This window comes from Dasypus novemcinctus, chromosome 18 (genome assembly GCF_030445035.2).
Source record: "Dasypus novemcinctus isolate mDasNov1 chromosome 18, mDasNov1.1.hap2, whole genome shotgun sequence".
Taxonomy (NCBI): domain Eukaryota; kingdom Metazoa; phylum Chordata; class Mammalia; order Cingulata; family Dasypodidae; genus Dasypus; species Dasypus novemcinctus.
In genome coordinates this window covers 21,261,958-21,280,509 of record NC_080690.1, presented here as the reverse complement: position 1 = coordinate 21,280,509, position 18,552 = coordinate 21,261,958, and the positions used below count along the sequence as shown (strand labels likewise).

Below are 18,552 nucleotides of genomic sequence, written 5' to 3'. Positions count from 1 at the left end.
CTCATCTCACCACGTGGGCACTGGCTCACTGCTCAGGTACACTTTCTCTTCTTTTTCACCAGGAGGTCCCCGGGATCAAACCTGGGTCCTCCTATATGGTAGGCAGCCTTAACACTTGAGCCACATCTGCTTCCTGAGTCAGTTTATTTTGTGTATTTTTAGGAATTTGTACCTTTTACTTAGATGATCTAATTTGGCATACAATTGTTCCTGGTATTCTCTTATATTCATTTTTATTTCTATAAGGTCAGTAGTGATATCACCATCTTCTTATCTGATTTTAGTTAATTGCATCTTTTTTTTTCTTTCCTTTTGGTCTAGTCTTGCTAAAGATTTATAATTTTATTTTATTTTTTATCTTTTCAAGGAACCAACTTTTGTTGAATCTCTCAACTGTTTTTCTAGTTTCTATTTTATTTATCTCTACTCAAATATTAAGTATTTTCTTCTTTCTGCTCACTTTAAGTTTACTTTGCTTCTCTTTTTCTATTTCCTCAAGATATAAAGTTATGTTATTGATTTGAGATTGTTCTTAATTTATAGCTATAAATTTCCTTCTGAGCACTGCCTTCACTGCATACAAAGATTTTTTAAAACTTTATTTTGCAAGAAGCTTTAGATTACATAAATGTTACATCAAAAATATAGGGGAATTCCCATATACCCTACCTCCTACCCCTTCCCTAATTTCCCTATTGTATCTTTCATTAGTGTGGTACTTTTGTTACAATTGATGAACACATATTGAAGCATTGCTACTAGCTGTGCTCTGTAGATTACATTATAGTTTACACTTTGCACTGCACAATTTTATAGGCTTTGACAGACTGTATAATGGCCTTATCTGTCATTGCTATGTCATGCAAGACAATTCCAATGTCTCCCAAACTCCCCATGTTACACCAATTCTTCCCTCTCCCTACCCTCAGAACCTCTGGTGGCCACTGCATTTTTATGCATGTTGCAAGTTCTTCCATTGTGAGAATAATAACAAGTCTGCTTTAGTCCATAGTTGCATTCCCTCCTTCTAATTTTTCATTCCTTAATCCTGAGAATTTTGGGATGATGATGCCTACTCTGTTTCTGAGTGAGAGGAGTCTTCGATTCCATGGGACAGATAGATGGAACGGTCTTACCTGCAGTTGTAGATACTTTGTTTTTTGGGATGGGTGTTGTCCATCATCATCCTTTTGTTGTTGTCCTGGGCGAGTCCAATGAACTGGAGAGTAGGTGTTGCAACTGTGCTGAGATTTTGATGTTATGTTTTGTTTTCATTCATCTCAAGTATTTTCTAATTTCTCTTTAAGATTTTTGCTTTTGTCCATTGATTGTGTACTGTTTAATTTCCACATATTTGTAAATTTTCCAGTTTTCCATCTATTAACTGATTTCTAGCTTCATTTCATATGGTAGGAGAAGATATTTTGTTTAATTTCAGTCTTTCAAATTTTATTGAGACTTGTTTTGTGCCCTAACATATTGTCTATACTGAAGAATGATCCATATGCTCTAGAGAAGAATGTGTATTCTTTATTACTAAGTGAAATGTTCTGTATATGTCTGTAGATCTAGTTGATTTATGGTGTTTTTCAACTCCTCTCTTTTCTTGGTGATCTTCTGTCTAGATGTGCTAGCTATTGAATGTGTTGAATTAAAGTCTCCAGCTATTGTTGCAGAACTGTCTGTTTGTTCCTTCAGGTCTGCCAGTGTTTGCTTCGTATATTTTGGGGCCCTATTGATAATTACATATATTTTTAAAATTGTTATATCTTTATTTGACCTTTTTCTCAATATATAATGGCCATCTGTCTTTTATAACAGGTTTTTACTTAACGCTTATTTTGCCTAATAGTAATAATATTACAGGGTTAGTATAGCCACCCCAGCTCTCTTTTGGTTACTATTTGCAAGGTATATTTTTTCCAATTCTGTCACTTTCAACCTATTTGTGTCTTTGAATCTAAGTGAGCATCTTGCTGCGTCAGCTCTCCGTGTGTGTGGCGCCATTCCTGGGCAGGCTGCACTTTTTTCACTTGGGTGGCTCTCCTTAATGGGGTGCACTCCTTGCGCGTGGGGCTCCCCTATGTGGGGGACACCCCTGCATGGCACAGCACTCCTTGCGTGCATCAGCGCTGCATGTGGGCCAGCTTATCATATGGGTCAGGAGGCCCTGGGTTTGAACCTTGGACCTCCCACGTGGTAGGCGGACGCCCTATCTGTAGGGCCAAATCCACTTCCCGAGTAAGGGTTTTTGATGTTGGAGTTTGGTGCTGAAGCCTTAAGCTGGGGCCGTGAAAAGTAAGCTCACAGAGGAAACAGAAGGAAGCCCCAGGAAGAGAGGAACCCTGAACCCAGAGAGGAGCAAGACCATGGAAGAGAGGAACCCAGGAAACCTGAACCCTTACAGACGTCAGTAGCCATCTTCTCCAAAATTTGAAAATAGACTTTGGTGAGAAAAGTAACTTACGCTTTATGGCCTGGTATCTGAAAGCTCCTACCCCAAATAAATACCTTTTATAAAAACCAACTAATTTCTAATATTTTGCATCAGCACCCCTTTGGCTAATACAGCGGTCTTTATTTTTTCATACAGCTTTAATTACTATCTAGAGTCCTTTCAACAGGAAGGATTCTGTTTAGCATTTCTTTTTTTTTTTTTTTTTTTTTTAAAGATTTATTTATTTATATTTAATTTCCCCCCCTCCCCTGGTTGTCTGTTCTTGGTGTCTATTTGCTGCGTCTTGTTTCTTTGTCCGCTTCTGTTGTCGTCAGCGGCACGGGAAGTGTGGGCGGCGCCATTCCTGGGCAGGCTGCTCTTTCTTTTCACGCTGGGCGGCTTTCCTCACGGGCGCACTCCTTGCGTGTGGGGCTCCCCCACGCGGGGGACACCCTTGCGTGGCACGGCACTCCTTGCGCGCATCAGCACTGCGCATGGCCAGCTCCACACGGGTCAAGGAGGCCCGGGGTTTGAACCGCGGACCTCCCATGTGGTAGACGGACGCCCTAACCACTGGGCCAAAGTCCGTTTCCCTGTTTAGCATTTCTAATAGGGAAGTGTATTGATAATGAATCCTTGTCAACTTTAGCATTTAAAATACGCTACCCTGTTGCCTTTGGCCTCCATGGCTTTTTTTTTTTTCTTTTTTCTTCCCCTCCACCTCCCTCCCCTATTCTGCTGTTTTTGCTGTCTGTGTCTATTTGCTGTGTGATTTTCTGTACCTATTTTTCTTTTTGTCTTGTCTTCTCATCTTTCTCCTCTAGGATTCACTGGGATTCAATCCTGGGGACCTCTGATGTGGAGAGAGGTTCCCTGTCAATTGTATCATCTCAGTTCCTGGTCTCTGCTGTGCTTTACCTTGCCTCTCCCCTTTGTCTCTCTTCTTGTTGCATCATCATCTTGCTGCATGACTCACTTGCGCGGGCACTGGCTCACCGCATGGGCACTTGGCTTGCCACATGGGCACTGGCTCACCACACAGGCACTCGGCTTGCCGTGTGGGCACTCATCGGGCACTTGGTTTACCACATGGGCACTCAACGCAGGCACTTGGCTCACCACACCCGCACTCAGCTCGCCACGTGAGTACTTGCACGGGCACTTGGCTCACTATGCAGGTACTGGCTCACCACATGGGCACCCACGTGGGGACTTGGCTCACCATGTAGGCACTTGCACGGGCACTTGGCTCACCACACAGGTACTCAGCTCACCACGTGGGCACTCGGCTTGCTACATGGGCACAAGCATGGGCACTTGGCTTACCATGTGGGCACTGAGCTCACCATGCAGGCACCCATATGGGTACTTGACTTGCCATGTAGGCACACTTTCTCTTCTTTGTTTTTACCAGGAGGCCCCAGGGATTCAACCCGGGTCCTCCCATATGGTAAGTGGGGGCCTTATTGCTTGAGCTACATCCGCTTCCCTCACTTCCATGGTTTTTAAAGTAATTGCAGTTTCTTTGCTGAGATTCACAATTTTTATATTCATAATGATAATACTTTCTTTCACATCCCTCAACATAGTTGTAATAACTGTCTTAAATCCTTGTCTGCTCAATCTAAAATCTGGATTATTTAGTATCATTCTCCACTGATTGTCTTTTCTCTTGAGGATGGGTCACATTTTTATGTTTTTTATATATCTAGAACTTTTAGATTATATTTAGACATTATGAAAGGTATGCTGTAGAAACTTTGGATTCTGTTATGGCACTCCAAAGGGCATTGTTTTGTTTTGTTTTGTTTTAGCAGGCAACTGGCTTGGCTGACTCAAACTCCAAACTCTGCCTCTTGTGCAGGAGTTCTTTTAGTTTTAGCTGAGGTACATGGAGTGCTTCCCACACATGCCTAGTTCAGAGATCAGCTAATGATTTGGGCACAGTTTATACACAGAATTGGGGGCTCCATCTCTCTGCTTCTTTCCTGCTACAGCCCTGAATTTTGTCCTTTAGGTCTTCAATCCAGTAAGACTATGTGTTTCTATTAGTATTTTAGCTCCACTAGGGTGTGCCTTCAGGCTAAAAGGCACAGAAAAGCAGGAAATTTCACTCAATGTTGCTTTTTTTAGTTCTGAGTGTTAACCCTTCTACTGTTTTTAATCACTTTTGACACTTCCAAGAGTTTGGAGTTCATAATTATTGTCTTTGGGAAGATTGGTCTGATAGGAGTGTAAGTAGGTCTTTATTCATCTCTTTTCATTCACTCTTTCATTCGACTGACTAGCAGATATTCCTTTAGTGCCCACTTTATGCCATGTACCTTGCAAAGCGCTAACTAAACAAGCAAGGTATGGTGCCTGTCATCATGAAATTTAAACTCTAGTGGAAAAGAAGGAAAATAAACACAGATAAAATAATTATTGATTGTGGTAAATACTATGGAGAAAGCAGATTCAGTGTAATCACAGTGTAAATGGAGTGGGAGGTGGTGTTTGGATTGGTTAAGGAAGACCACCTTTAAGGAGATAACATTTAAAATGAGATTTGCAGATATCCTACAACTCAGCATTTCCCCTCTTAGGTATTTAAACATCAGAAATACATGCACAGTTGTACTAAGAGACATGTACAAGAATGTTAAAAACAACATTTTTTGGAATATCCCGTACAAGAAATAATCAGTGGCGGAATGGATAAATTAAGTTGTAAATATATAAATTCTGGCGTAAATGCACCAGGATACTATACAACAATGAACAAATTACAGTTCCAGACAACAGTGTGGATGAATCTTGCAAACATAATATTGAACAAATCCAGACACAAGAGAATATATGTTGTACAATTTTATTTACATAAATTTCAAAAATAGGTAGAACTAGTGATTAGGGATGTGTGCATGTTCAAGAAAAGCCTTTGGTAGAGTGAATGGAAAAAAGATTGGAATTTTTTTTTCGTTTATTTTATTTCTCCTCCCTCACGCCATTGTCTGTTCTCTGTGTCCATTTGCTTTGTGTTCTTCTATGTCTGCTTGTATTCTCATTAGGCGGCTCCAGGAACCTATCCTAGGACCTTCCAGAGTGGGAGAGAGGTGATCATTATCTTCTGCCACCTCAGCTCCCTGGTCTGCTGCGTCTCTTATTGTTTCTCCTCTGTGCCTCTTCCTGTTGCATCATCTTGCCGTGCCAGCTCTCCTTGTGGGTCAGCACTCCTGTGAGGGGCAGCACTCCTGCGCTGCCCAGCACTCTGTGTGGGCCAGCTTGCCACATGGGCCAGCTTGCCTTTACCAGGAGGCCCTGGGTATCGAATCCTGGACCTCCTATATGGTAGATGGGAGTCCAATTGCTTGAGCCACATCCACTTCCCCGAAAGATTGAAATTTGAATTGAGGGTGTCCTCTGGGGAACTGGCAATTTCCTATTTTTAAATTTAAAAAAATTGTAAAGCCAATTCTTAATTTTTTTTTAAAGATTTATCTTTTATTTATTTCTTCCACCTCACCCCCCACCCCCCATTGTCTGCTCTCTGTGTCCATTTGCTGTGTGTTCTTCTGTGTCCGCTTGCATTCTTGTCAGTGGCACTGGGAATCTGTGTCTCTTTTTGTTGCGTCATCTTGCTGTGTCAACTTTTCATGTGTGTGGCGTCACTCCTGGGCAGGCTGCGCTTTTATTGTGAGGGGTGGCTCTCCTTGCAGGGAACACTTTTGGCGCATGGGGCTCCCCTACACAGGGGACACCCCTGCGTGGCACGGCACTCCTTGCATGCATCAGCACTGCGTATGGGCAGCGTATGGGCTCACTACATGGGTCAGGAGGCCTTGGGTTTGAACCCTGGACCTCCCATATGGTAGGTGAACGTTCTGTCAGTTAAGCCAAATCTGCTTCCCTCCTATTTTTTTAAGCGTAGGTAGTAGTTACAGTTGGGTTCCCTTTGTGATAATACATTGAACTATACATTTTTTTATGTGTGCATTCTTTTGTATGGATCTTATATTTCACAATTAAAAGAGTTTTTAAAAATTAATGACCTCTTGGATGAGCCATCTATATCTTTGTTAGGAACTGGAAGAGCAGTCCACATGGAAAATATAGCAATTCTCCTGAGTTGGGAAAGAGTTTGGTTTCTGGTGTACTAGAAAGAGATCCATCTGACTGAAATACAGAGAGCCAGAGAGTGTGTGGGGTGAGATAAGGCTGGAGAGGTAGATGAGTCTAGATCACAAAGAGCTTTACACCATGGTAAAGAAGTCTATTTTAAGTATTAAGAGGACCTATTTTTCTAACATGTATAATAAAGTAGAGATTTGGAGGGAGGAAGAATGTAAGCAGGCTATTGTAGTTCAGTTTGGAGATGATCATGGCTTGGAAAAGATTGTAGTGGTGAGACAGAGAAAAATGGATGAATTTGAGAAATATTTCAGAAGCACAACAGACAAGGGTTGGAAATAGATTGGATAAAGAAGATAAGGGAAAGGATGGAGGGAGAAAACTGGTTAGTAACCAGGTTGGGTTGTGGTGGGTGGTTTGGGAATAATTGTGAGAATCAAGAGATCCATTTTTGCACATGTTGGATTGAGATGCCTAAGAAACATCCAAGTGGAGATGTCAAGTAGCAGCTGGAAAATAAGTATCCAGAATTTAAAGGGTAGACATGGGCTGGAGATATAAATTTGGGAAATTGTTAGTTTATGTTATGTTAGTTTTAAAGACATGGGCCTGAATAAGATCATCTAGGAAGAGAGTACAGGGTCTCGGAACAAGCCTTGGAGCATGTTGATAGCTGGTAGAGGAAAAGGAGCCAGCAAAGGAGACATTGAAGGAATGGCCATTGAGGTAGGAGGAAAACCAGGAAAGGGTGGTGATCCAAAAGCAACTGTTTCAAAAAAGAAAGGAGTAGACAGCTGTGTCGACCTGTTGAGAGTGCATAAGAGCTCCATCACCAGTAGAGGGCAGAAAAGATCGTTTTAGGAAAGGTAGGGGAAAACAGAAAATAGATATTTCAGGGGAGAGGTGTGTTAAATGAATAACTTTGAACCCCATGATTATGTTTTGCTATCTCGCTTACCAGAATGTAAATTCCATGAGGAACTTTGTTTTGTTCAATGCTTTTATCTCTGGCACTTAGAACAGCTTGACTGAATGAATCTTCTTTACTTCTGTTCTGGCTGCACTTTAAGCTCAGTAAATGATTGAGATGTGGTCTCTGCCCTCAGAACATGTGGGGGAATAGAAACATGCTAGATGAAGTATAATGTGTTAGGTTCACTCTTACACTTGCCTCCAACACACTGTGAGAGGGTAGGAAATGCAGACTTGAATTCTGCCTAGGTTGGGTTGGCATGATTCCGGGAGACTTTCTAGAGGCAGTGACATTTGCACCAGGCCTCAGCGGATGAACTGGAGTTTCACATAGGAAAGTATGATTCTTTTTTCATGTATGTAATCTCCTTTTTTTTCTACAAAAGGATCAGGCTCAAGTTCACTGCAGATCACAAAGCATGATATCTTGTTGGCTACTTTAAAATCTAACTTGTCTGCTTTGGAGGCCAAGTTTCTGAAGGATCCTCACTGGAAAAGATTGAAACTTCTGAGAGATGAAATTGCCAATAAGGCAGAATGGCCACAAAACTCTGTGGATACCACCTGGAGTTTTACATCTCAAACCTTGTTGTTGCTGTTGTGCTTGAAGGAAACCATGATCCACCTTGCAGCTGATTTCAACTCAGGTCAACCTAATCCTAGGACTCCAGAAGTTGCTCCTGCCCTGAGCCCTGATACACTTAGTATCTCACAGCAGAAGACTGTCCAGTCAGTTTTGCAGTTTATAGTCACCTTGGGTGTCTGCCCCTATCTCATACCTGGTGTTGGAGTCCGTTTGAAGGACAGGACTGAGTTTGGTGCAGTGGTTCAAGATGTGGTATGTCTCGATGCTGCCCCTGATGCAACCCGGAGACTGTACACCAGCTGCAGTGTCCTCCTAAATATTGCTCAACACGCATCTCTGGGGAGCTTGATTTTCTGCCGCCATTTTGGAGATATTGCAGCTGGTCTGTGCCAACTGGGATTCTGCCCATCCAAAAAAAACGCACTAAAACCTATGGAAGAGGTAAATGTACATTGAGTGTGTATCTCTTTGTGTGTGAATAGTGAATATGTGTATATATTTGCATGTGGTTGTCATAAAAGACAACTTAGTTATTTAGAAAAGGGCTGATTCTGAGTCCTAGAATTCTCATTACCTAGCATTTACTATGCACAGGCACTGAGGTGAAAACCTGCATAGTAAGGAATTTGGCTTTCAGAAAGTGGTCTGTTCTTTGTCCTGGCTCCTAATTTCTATAACCTTGTAGCGTCTTTTGTTCTTCACTGTGGGCCTAGGATCACACCTGATAGTTCATATGCCAATGACATAACAGGGAGGTGCCACCCACACCTGCATTTTAAGATTTCTTTTTACTTCATTTATTTATTCCGCCCCCCCCTTGTTTGTGCTTGCTGTCTGCCATGGTCATTAGCTCTCTGCGGTGGCATGGGCCAACTTGCCTTCATCAGGAAGCCCCAGGGAATCGAACCTGGGGTCTCCCATATGGTAGACAGGAGCCCAGTCACCTAAGCCACATCTGCCTCCCCACTTTCAGTCTTAAGGCAGGAGCTGGCCATGCCAGAAAGATGAACCATGTGATCAGGTGATTGGGGCTTTGAGCCTGACTGCGGCTTACAGGGAGGGGAAGGGGCTGGAGATTGAGTTCAGCCACATGGGCATTGATTCCATCAGTCAGGCTTATATAACGAAACCCCATATATTAATAAACTCTGGACACTGGAAGCTCCAGTGAACTTCCAAGATTGGTAATATACATGGCTGGGCTGGGAAGGGACGTGCTCTGTGTGTGAGGACACTGAAGTTTGCATTCAGGAACCTCCCAGTCCTTACCTTATGAATGTTTTCTTTTATCCTTATAAAACTGTAATTTTTAAATATTAAAAAAAAAAATCCCCATGGTCCTAGAATTTTACTGAATGCCAAAGCATATCCAGTGAGTATTAAATCTTTTTTTGAGGGATGGATCTTTCATTTGTTTGATGCAGGTCCTTTGCATGCCTTGAGAGTCCATTTCATCCATCCCTTCTTATTTTTGTAGAACAGAATTTCAGTCTATTTCTTTGAGATCCTGTTTCCTCTTTTATGAAATATATCTAATTATCCCTCCCTCAGAAGGTGGTGATAAAAGGATAATGTCCATAGGATACCTAGCCCAATCCCAGTAGTTCTCATCAAAAAGTAATTACTACTAATATTGGTATTAAACTATTCATATTTCTTTCGTTAAGTTCTTGGGAGGATTAAATGAAGCAAAGCATGTAAAGCATCTGGTACATTGCTTAACTACATCAATGATCATTATTTATTAGGTGTTTTGGGTAAGTGCCTGTTTTCTGCTGTCATTCATTCAGTAAGCATCTGAGTACCCGAGCTACAAAAAGTGCTGTGGAAGTTACAGAAGCATATATAAACCCACATGCTCACTGGGGAGTTAAGACTCACAAGTCTGCTGTAGCAGAGACCAGGATACCTCCGAGAAGAGGATCACCAGCATCAGCATAGGAACCTTCCTGGAGAAGCTCTAAGACATAAATGTATCGAGGGTCAGGGCAGCTCAACTGCAGGGTAGTTCCTTAGCTGCTGCATGCAGGTCTCCTAAAGGCCACCCACCCCATTTCTCTGTCACCTTCCTATATATCACCCTTGTACTTGTTCCTTTTTTGTTTGTTCTTTTCTTTTTCTCCTGCTTATGTTCATAAACGTTGGCTTAAAATCCACTATCATCCAAGCAACGACACAAAATTATGAGCCCCCCCAGTGCCGTTATGGTATGTAGAGTGAGCACCATGCTCTCTACTCAGGGTTCTGAGCATTGTCTGAGCCTGCTGCCTGCACTTCCCGGAAATGGAAGTGCTGAAGTAACGGGTCTTATTTCTGCTGTTACTAGGACCAAGAAATGTCCCTGGGTGTCTCAGACAGGGAAGAGAAAAGAAAAGGGAAACAGGTAGGAAGGTGGAAGAAGTTGACCGAGGGGGAAACAAGGTGGGAGCACATTGCGAAACTTGATTAAGTTCCACCAATAGCTGCTGCTCAAAAGCAGCATCTGTACCTTAGTTTACTAAATGGTAATTGACTCTGACTAGTTAACTGGGAGGTTAGTAATTACCAAAGAGGAACAGTACTGTTGGAGTTCAAGGGGGCCCAATAAATAGCAACTTTCTTTTCTGCCTAGTTTCTGAATTAATTAAGAGACAATTAGCAGATTGAGATATGGAAACCAGAATGTCACCTCTATATGCATAAAGGCAAAGTAGAGGGATATAGCATATATAAGGAGACAAACGAGCTCCTAAAAGTATACTCCAAGTACATTCCAGAATTAGATGACCCAGTTTTTGTTTTTGTTTTTTCCTGGGGGGTACTGGAGATTGAACCTGGGACCTTGTACATGCGAAACTGGTGCTCAACCACTGAGCTACACCTGCTCCCCAGACAGCAGTTTTAAGGAGAAGATATGCCTCTGTATGTACAGTAAAGAAGAGCAGAGTAGAGTGTGCACTCCCAAGAGAAGAGGAATGAGTTAAGCTATGCATGCTCAGACCCCCCCAATAAGTGAGTTTATTCCAAAATCACCAACAATATAAGTCCCATCTCCTGCCCAAACTGCAGTGAATGGAGAGAGGGCCAGGAATGTTTCAGCTGTACAGCTTCTTCCATGTGGAAAGAAATCAAGAGTATCTTTGTACAGTATTATCAAACATTACCTTTATTGACTTCCTGCTTGCTTTGTATACCACTAAAGCCAAGTGTGTGTTTCTTTCAGGTTTTAAATGAAGAGGAAAGAGCCCTGTCCAGGAGAGCCTTGAAAGACATCTTAGATCAAGTGTATCAACCATTAGCTGTCCGGGAATTACTTATCCTCCAGGGAGGCCCACCCCAGGTATTCAGGCCTGGGGACTCTTGTGGATGAATCATTAATGATAATGTGTGGGGTGCAGTGTTCTACTACCTGGAAATGAGATAACTCTAGTTTTCTATTCAGCCATCTATTCGAGCCTTATTTCATCTTTTAGATATTAAATGATATCTACACTGACCCTTAAGATAATTTAAAACGATTATTCTTTTAATGGAATGGTGGGCACTTCCTCCAAAAATGTGGTCACCTTTTTTCGAGACTTATTGACAGTTTTATTTAAAATATGTTTTATTATCCTGAAACTGGATCTCTTTCTCTCTCTTTTTTACTAAAATTTGGAGGTTTGACAGTACATTCTTTTGGCAGAAATATTTGGGCATCTTATTCTTTGAATGGAGTATTAGAAGTCAATAAATTAAAACTAGAGCTTTTATTAACTATTCTTAACTCCACTGTTTAAAAACCATAACAGCATATATTCTGCCATGCATAGGATAGTTTCTTTATTTCCTTAAAAATAATTATTTAGCTGTAGTTTGGTTATGTGGGTGGAGTTGTCTATTTGCTTTTAGTACCTATATTTTAGTTTTGAATCTTGGGGAATGAAGAGTGAGGGGTCAGAGGAATTGGCTGAAGGTTAGGAATAAGGACCAACTGAAGCTGATTACAGAGATGTCTCTGAGTTGAAGTCATTATCATTTCATGCCCAGAATATTGTTATCCTGCCATCAGGCTTTGTGGGAAGCACTCAGCACAGTGCCTGGTACATCATAACCCTTTCAGTAAATGGTCATTATTAATCTTCCTTTAAGAAAAGAAAAAAGAGTGAGAGGATAGGCCAGTTAGGATTAAATGTTTTTGTCAAACTTTTATGCACATGTAGTTCAGCGCAGTGATTGACAGTATCATGGTTAACATTCTAGCCAAAAAAAGGAACACCAAGTCTGTCCTGGTGTCTCCACAGAGCTCTTGTGAAGGAGCCCTTGAAGAAATATGACTCTTCCTTAAAATTGCTGTGTCACAAGAAATCAGAGTAGCTGGGACCATGGAAGTAAGGGCTCGAGTGCTCCTTCATTATTGGGAACTAGTTTCTTAGTGATGAGTAACGTTCGTAAGAATTTTCTTTGGAAGCTAGATTTTTAAAAATAAATTTTATTGAAGAGTATCATTCATACTTGGACATATATAAACAACAAGTGTATAGTAAAAGTTGCGAATTTACACAACAAACATGCGTATCATACTGGGCTCCCATACGTCACCCCACCACCAGCATCTTGCATTGTTCTGAAACATTTGTAACAATCTATGAAATAGTATTGTCAAAATATTGTTACTAACTGTAGCCATGTATCTTACATTTGGTGGTTTTCCCCCAACCCACCCGATTATTAGCCCCCTCTATTAGTTCGTGAGAGAATGTCCTGTTAACCACAGTCCATCTTTCACCACTGGATTCTTTGTGTTGTACAGTCCCATGCTTTGTACAACCATTCAAAGTGTGCACTCAGTGGCCCTCATTTGTATCACAGAGCTGTGTTGTCATTACTTCAGTCAATTTTAGAACGTTTGGAAGCTAGATTTGATTGGAGGGACTGGGTGCAAATGTTAGTTGAATGAACTTTATGTTCCTAGGATCTGTATTTGGTTCAGTGCTCTATTTGTTTATTTTTGGGTTTGAAATCTCACTTGGCATTTCCTGAATACTGTATTTCTACTTTCTTAAAAGTAATGCTGCAGAAGTTTTTGTAAGGGAGAGAATGTTGGTTTTTTTATATTTTATATTTTAAGAAATGTTACCTTTTTGTAGTCTTTTGAAGATATTGTTAATTGTTTGTATGATTCAATTTTAAAGTATCATTTCTATTTCATTGACATTTGGAGTTCATCTCTTCCCCTTCCTTTTTTTAGTCCTGCACAGATGTGAAGACACAGATTGGGCCTCGAGCCCCAGCTTGGCTCCGGCGTTTGTGTGGGCAGTTGCTCTCTGAAAGGTTAATGAGACCCAATGGTGTGCAAGCAGTAGTCCGGGGCATTTTGGAAGGAGCAGGTGGTAAGAAATAAAATATTTCTGTTTCTTTGGTATCCATTACCCTGTGAATCAGAATCTAAGGTGAATTATTGGTCTTTAGTGTCTGCCTTTAAAACCTAATTAAAACTAATCTATGCCATTGTGGAGATTAAATTTGGAGGTCCTTAAAGAACATCTTTTCTGAAGAAGCTTGTTCTCTTGCCATTTTTCTAAAACAGTTTTTTAAAATTTTATTTTCTAAAATAGTTTTGACTCACTGATCACGTTACTATTTGTTTGTTTGTTTGTTTTTAAAGATTTATTCCCCCCCCCACCCAATGTTTTGCACTTGCTGTCAGCTCTCTGTGGGTTCTTCTGTATCTGCTTGTCTTCTCTTTATGCAGAACCAGGAACTGATCCTGGGACCTTCTGGAGTGGGAGAGAGGTGCTCAATCTTTTGCGCCACCTCAGCTCCTTGATCAGCTGCATCTCTTATTGTCTCTCCTCTGTGTCTCTTTTTGTTGCTTCATCTTGCTGCACCAGCTCTCTGAATGGGCCAGCACTCCTGCACAGGCCAGTATTCCATGCAGGCCAGCACTGTGCATGGGCCAGGTTTCCACTTGAGCCAGCTTACCTTTCACCAGGAGGCCCTGGGAAATGAACCCTGGACTTTCCATATGGTAGACAGGAGCCAAATCGCTTGAGCTACATCCGTTTCCCACTGATCATTGTTATTGAATAATAATTGTAAGCTGTTTGAAATAATTTATAATAGCAGAGGAAAACATTGCATAGTTAGTTGAAATAAAAACCCTAAAAAGTGTGAAATTCTCTGTGCAAAAGGGATTTGTACCAAGGTGCTAAAGACGACTTTACCTCAGGACTTAAAATAGTTCTCTTGAAGCTGGAGATAACCTTTACGATGCAAAATTTGAGGTGAAGTTTTAGATTCATTTCCTGAATTACATTATCCAAATCCTCACTGATAGAAAAAAGCTAAGTATCATGCTAAGCATGGTAGTAGTCTTTAATTTGTATTTTTTGTTTTATTTTTAAACAAAATTATACATCCACATAGTTTAAAGGGTCTAATAGCTCTGCAAGGCTTGTAGTGAAAAATAGCATTCTTGGCACCCTTCTACTCCATTTCCCATCCCCAGAAGCAATTACTTTGAAATCTTTTAGCCGATTCTTCTGGTATTTACCTTCATACCTGTAACTAACATGCTGATACTATGACTTCTTAACTTTTCAGTTTTAGGAGTCATCTAGCAACTTCTCACCATGTGTGGAAGAAGATGATTTTGTTCTCTTTCACAGCCTTACTACCACTCTCCCCCAAGCATACTTACCATCTTCCCATCCCTATAATATATCTTGGGAAGCAGATTTGGCTGAACTGATGGAGCATCTGCCTACCACATGAGAGGTTCAGGTTCAAACCCAGGGCCTCCTGACCTGTGTGGTGAGCTGGCCCACGTGCAGTGCTGATGCAAGCGAGGAGTGCCATGTCATGCAGGGGTGTCCCCTGTGTAGGGAAGCCCCATGCACAAGGAGTGCGCCCCGTAGGGAGAGCTGCCCAGTGCAAAAAAAGTGCAGCCTGCCCCAGAGTGGCACAGCACACATGGAGAGCTAATGCAGCAAGATGATGCAACAAAAAGGGACAGATTCTCAGTGCCGCTGACAAGAATGCAAGAGGACACAGAAGAACACACAGCGAATGGACACAGAGAGCAGACAACTGGAGGGGGGGGGGGAAGGGGAGAGAAATAAATAAAAAATTAAAATATAAAAAAAAGTATATCTTAATTTTGGTTAGACCAGTATTCAATGTTTATGTTATCCTAACTTTGTAATTGTTATTTACAACTGAGCTGTGTTATCCTACAATTAATTTTCCTTTTTTTTTTTTACACAACTTTTATACTTCCTAGAGCTGATAAATTATCTTTTTGTTTGCTTAGTTTTCTGTGTACTTATCACTAATCTATTCCCAAACTCTCCCCCAATTGTTTGGAATCTCCTTTTACTACATTCAAATGCTTCAGATATTCTATCAGTTTTATCTTCTTAGAGGGATCTCTCTCTGATCTCCTGACTTGCTCTAATCAGGATCAGTTCCCTTATCCACAGGATCATTTTAAGATTTCTCTTTCTGGGATAATACTGATATTTTTGCTTTTCTTTTGTTTCACCCCTTATCTCCTATATCCTGTGTATATCAGTTTCCTATTACTGCTGTAAGAAATTACCACAAACTTAAGCACTTTTTGATGGAAATGACATATGAACTGACTCCTGAAGGCTGAGTTGGAATTTACTAAGTGAAGCATGAGAAAGACCATTAGAGTCAAAGAGAACAGCATGAATGAAGGACCTGTTTTTGAGGAAATTTCAATATGGTTAAAGCAGTGAAGGCAGAGATTGTTGTGAAATGAGGCTGGAGAGGTGGGCAGAGGTCAATCATAAAGGCCTTCTAGCCCTAGGTCAGAATTTTGAACTTTATTTTGAGGACAGTGAGAAACCACTGAAGGATTTTAAGAAGAAGAAGAAGAAGAAGAAGAAGAGATATCAGATTAACAGTTTAGAAATAGCTACTGAGGGAAGTGGATGTGGTCAACCACTCTGGCACCCACCTACCACATGGAAGGTCCTAGTTTGGGACCCGGTGCCTATTGAAAAACAAGACTAGCGGATGCTGCCTCACGCCCCAACATGCTGGATTCTGCCCCTGCAATAACAAGCAGAGGCCACAAGTCAGCAGACATCGCAGCCTAGCCCGCCGGGAGCAGGTATGGCTCAGGCAGTTTGGCACTCCCCTCTTATATGGGAGGTCCCAGGATCAGTTTGGTGCCTCCTGGAGAATGTGAGCAAACAATGAACAGACAGATAAGCAAACCATCTGGAACCCTCTGGGGGAAGAAGAGAATAAATGGAGAAAAATAAAGTAAATAAAATAAATCTTTTTTTTTTTTTTTTAAAAAGAAAAGAAGTAACTGTCTGCATATAGTATAAATATAAGAGCAGAAGCCAGGATAGTTAAGAAACGACCACCTGAGAGATCATGGTGGCTTGGATCAGGGTGGTGTCAGTGACAATGGAAGGAAGTGAATGAATCTGAGAGATATTTAAGGAGTATAGTTGCGAGAACTTGATTTGTAGGGAATGAGGAGGAAAGAAGAATCAGTCTTGACTTTCCAATTTTTGGCTAGGTAAATGTACCATGGTCATATCAGACAAAGGCAGGGTCAGGGTGGTTGGTAGACATTGATAGATTTGGTCTAGAGTGACAGCAACATTGCTTCCCCTTAGTTCTGCCTGCAGTGACTTGTAGGACTGATGAAATGATAAATTATCTTTTACCTGTGAGAAATTGTCACATGTAAATAGATTCTTGCAACTTTCTTTTTTATTAAAAGATTAGATTTCACCCAAGGGGATAGAAATTGTAAAGATGCTCAAAGAAAATTAGAATTCTTTTTTTTTTTTAAATTATACCTGTATTATCTATTTATATCATGTTTCTTTTCAAAAATAGTTGGAGGCATTTAAAATTGTGCAACCATCACCACTATGTAATTCCAGAACATTTTTGTCATCCCCAAAAAAGCCCCATATCCACTAGCAGTCACTCCCCATTCCCAACTCTACCCCCCCACCCCCCCCAGACCCAGGCAACCACCAATCTATGTTCTGTTTTCATTTGTTTGCCTATTCCGAATATTTTGTAAATGGAATCATACAATACGTGACCCTTTGTGTCTGATTTCTTTCGCATAACAATATTTTTGAGGTTTATCTATGTTGTAGCACGAATCAATACTTTATTCCTTTTTATGACTGAATAATATTCCGTTTAGTGATAATATGCCTGGCAATTTTTGATTAGATGCTGGGCATTTTGAATTTTATGTTGTTGGATCTTAGATTTTTGGATTTCTTTCTTGTACTTTTTTTGGGTTATATTTAAGTTCCTTGGAATCAGTTTGATCCCTTTGAGCTTGGCTTTTAAGTTTATTGGTATGGGTCTAGAGCAGCCTTTAGTCTAAGGTATTTGGCCCTACTCTGAAGGCAATACCTTCCTGAGGATTCTGCTCGATGCTTTTTGTATTAGGAATTTCCCTTACTGGGAACACTAAAACTCTTCCCAGCCCTGTGTGAGCTGTGGGGATTGTTCCACCTACTCCTTTATGGTGTTTCTTGGCCTCAGCCTTGGATATTTTTCTCATACATATATGCAAATTGTACTCTGCCAAATATGTGAGAGAGGACCCCACTGCAGATGCAGAGCTTTCTCTGTGTAGCTCCCTCCTTTCTGGTATTTTGCCCTGAAAATTCCAACCACCTTAGCCTCCCTGAACCTTTTTTTTTTTTTTTAAGATTTATTTATTTATCTCTATCCCCGCTCCCTGTTGTCTGCTCTCTCTGTCCATTCGCTGTGTGTTCTTCTGTGACCGCTTCTATCCTTATCAGTGGCACCAGGAATCTGTGTTTCTTTTTGTTGCGTCATCTTGCTGTGTCAACTCTCTGTGTGTGCAGCGCCATTCTTGGGCAGGCTGCACTTTCTTTCATGCTGGGCGGCTCTCCTTACAGGGCACATTCCTTGCGTGTGGTGTTCCTCTACGCAGGGGACACCCCCTACATGGCATGGCACTCCTTGCCCACATCAGCACTGCACATGGGCCAGTTCCGCACAGGTCAAAGAGGCCTGGGGTTTGAACTGCGGACCTCCCATGTGATAAGCGGACGCCCTATCCATTGGGCCAAGTCTGCTTCCCGCCCTGAACCTTGAACTCTGTTTCTTCAACAAGATGATAGGCTCCATTTAAGCTCTCCTTTGCTGTGCTGCAGCTTGGAAACTCTCCATGTAGTAAGCTAGGGCATTTGTTATGCTCACCTTGTTTGCTTCTCTTCTCTCAGGGCTGCTTGTTGTCCAGTATCTGAAAACCATTGCTCATATATTTTGTCCAGTTTTCTATTTTTTTTAGGAGGCACTAGAGATTGAACCCAGGACTTTGTATATGAGAAGCAGGTGCTCAACCACTGAACTACACCCACTCCACCAGTTTTCAATATTTTAAGGTGGTTAGGTAAATCCAGTCTCTCTTATACCATCATGACTGAGGTTTAAGCAGTTT

General features: G+C 41.3%; 1 protein-coding gene across 6 annotated transcripts in view; it reads left to right on the top strand.

The window, feature by feature from the left end:
- TANGO6 (transport and golgi organization 6 homolog) overlaps positions 1-18,552 on the top strand; it is a 279,753-nt gene that overhangs the window by 16,188 nt on the left and 245,013 nt on the right. For all 6 annotated transcript variants that reach the window (XR_011646283.1, XM_058279794.2, XM_058279795.2 and 3 more), the window contains exons 2-4: positions 7,906-8,546; positions 11,308-11,424; positions 13,315-13,456. Coding sequence is in view for 5 of the 6 variants with exons in the window: in XM_058279794.2 (XP_058135777.1) it covers positions 7,906-8,546; positions 11,308-11,424; positions 13,315-13,456 (900 nt within the window). In the remaining variant the exon portion in view is untranslated. The remainder of the gene's footprint in view (positions 1-7,905; positions 8,547-11,307; positions 11,425-13,314; positions 13,457-18,552) is intronic.